This window comes from Meleagris gallopavo, unplaced genomic scaffold, assembly GCF_000146605.3.
Source record: "Meleagris gallopavo isolate NT-WF06-2002-E0010 breed Aviagen turkey brand Nicholas breeding stock unplaced genomic scaffold, Turkey_5.1 ChrUn_random_7180001956030, whole genome shotgun sequence".
Classification (NCBI taxonomy): Eukaryota; Metazoa; Chordata; class Aves; order Galliformes; family Phasianidae; genus Meleagris; species Meleagris gallopavo.
In genome coordinates this window covers 12,368-14,004 of record NW_011216639.1, presented here as the reverse complement: position 1 = coordinate 14,004, position 1,637 = coordinate 12,368, and the positions used below count along the sequence as shown (strand labels likewise).

Sequence of the window (1,637 nt, the reverse complement as noted above, 5' to 3'; positions counted from 1 at the left end):
GCTTGTTTTTGATCGAGGCCACGATGGCTGTATGAACTGGGCTGAATTGCCATTTGACCTTTCCTGAGAAACTTACTTTGGCAGACAGCTGGAGGAAATATGTTACTGGATAAAATGAATGCCTTTGTTTAATATGGAGGAATTTTAATCTCCTGTGTTTTCCGCCTGCGGATTTGGAAATCAGGTGTCGGTTGTAATGCGTACACCTTGGAATGAGTCCGTCCCTAAAAGTCATGTGAGTGGTTAAAGGAAATGTGGAATATATCCACAGAGCGTTTTCCCTAAAAACCACTGACTTCCACCATGGCAGTACAAACACTTGTGTGGAAAAAACCTCCTGGACTCTGCAGCTCTCTGTTGCCAGTTCTTCCTTGGTAGATGTGATGATGAAAAAACAATCTCTTGTAAGAGTAACAAAGTGTAATGCATGTGTACCGTGTTAACAGTTGCCCTTTTCTTTTAGATATTTTTTTGCCTTAGGAAAAGAGCGATGGATGATTAAAATACAAATATAGGGCTTACTCTTCCAGTGTTTTACCTCTCGATTACTGCTTGTTTTCTCTTCCACGTGTGTCTCCCCCCATTTGGATGCAGGAGGAAACTGAGCCATGGTATTTTCAGAAAATGTATGCAAGATACTGGAAGCACTATGATTTAGCTATGCGCTGGATGCACAGACACCAGGAAGCCTACAGGAAAGCCATGGAGTCCGTTTATCATGTACCATGGCCTCCTTACGCAGCTTCTCCAAGCAGCCGCTACTCAGATTGGGATGGGGATGACCCCCCGTGTACCCACAGCCATTTTTCCAACTATAGCCCACGTGGCAGAGCTCAGCAGTACATGGATGCCCAGCCAGGGAAGGAGGATGATGACAGGGAGGAGGAAGAGGAAGACTCTGAAGTGGACGAAGACTTGGAGTCCGAAGGGGAGTTTGAATATGACCTGAGTAACATGGAGATCACAGAGGAGCTTCGCCAGTTTTTTGCCCAAACAGAGAGGCATCGGGAAGAACTACGTAAGTCTGTGCTTGTTTTGTGTTTTCCTGTGCTTCGTGGCCATGCCAATGAGTCGTGGACAGCTTCAGAGTTTACAGGTTGTGTAACAGTTACAGAAACAGGCACTGCAGGTGGACAAGCCAAGCAGATTGAATCAGGCAAAACCAATGGGTACAGTTGAGTACGATTCATTAGAAATAACTGTTAGAAAAATCTTCAAACACTTTCTGTGAGAAAGAGAAAGAATTATGACCGCAGAAAGGAGAATAACATGCTTGTCTAGGAGACAGTATTCTTAAAAATTCAGGGGTTCTTGAAACTGAAGGTTAAATATAGCTAACATGCTGTATGGTCGAGAGGGGAATCCAGAGGAAGCGCTTCACTACATGAACCTCACTGAACCCCAGGGTAAACCTCAGTGTGTTCTATATTATGGAGCAGCCATTTTGATTGTTCTTCTTTGGCTAACCCAGCAGTAAAATTCCGAGACCTTTCTCTTGTCTCTGCATCCCTAAGGTGCTCTTCATTCTATACTGTACCAGAAGTTTCTCTTTATTTTGCATCTTGATCTGGAGCCAAGTCATTAGGCAGGGGATGTAAGCCAAACATTTAGTATTTATCTCAGATCTTGATCATCAT

At 43.9% G+C, this 1,637-nt stretch overlaps 1 protein-coding gene across 1 annotated transcript; it reads left to right on the top strand.

The window, feature by feature from the left end:
* Positions 1–495: 495 nt before the first annotated feature.
* LOC104917135 (gem-associated protein 8-like) lies at positions 496–1,236 on the top strand. Its single transcript, XM_010728247.3, has one exon. It carries the CDS (start codon positions 589–591, stop codon positions 1,177–1,179), a length of 591 nt encoding a protein of 196 aa, XP_010726549.1. The 5' UTR covers positions 496–588; the 3' UTR covers positions 1,180–1,236.
* The last annotated feature ends 401 nt before the right edge of the window (positions 1,237–1,637 follow it).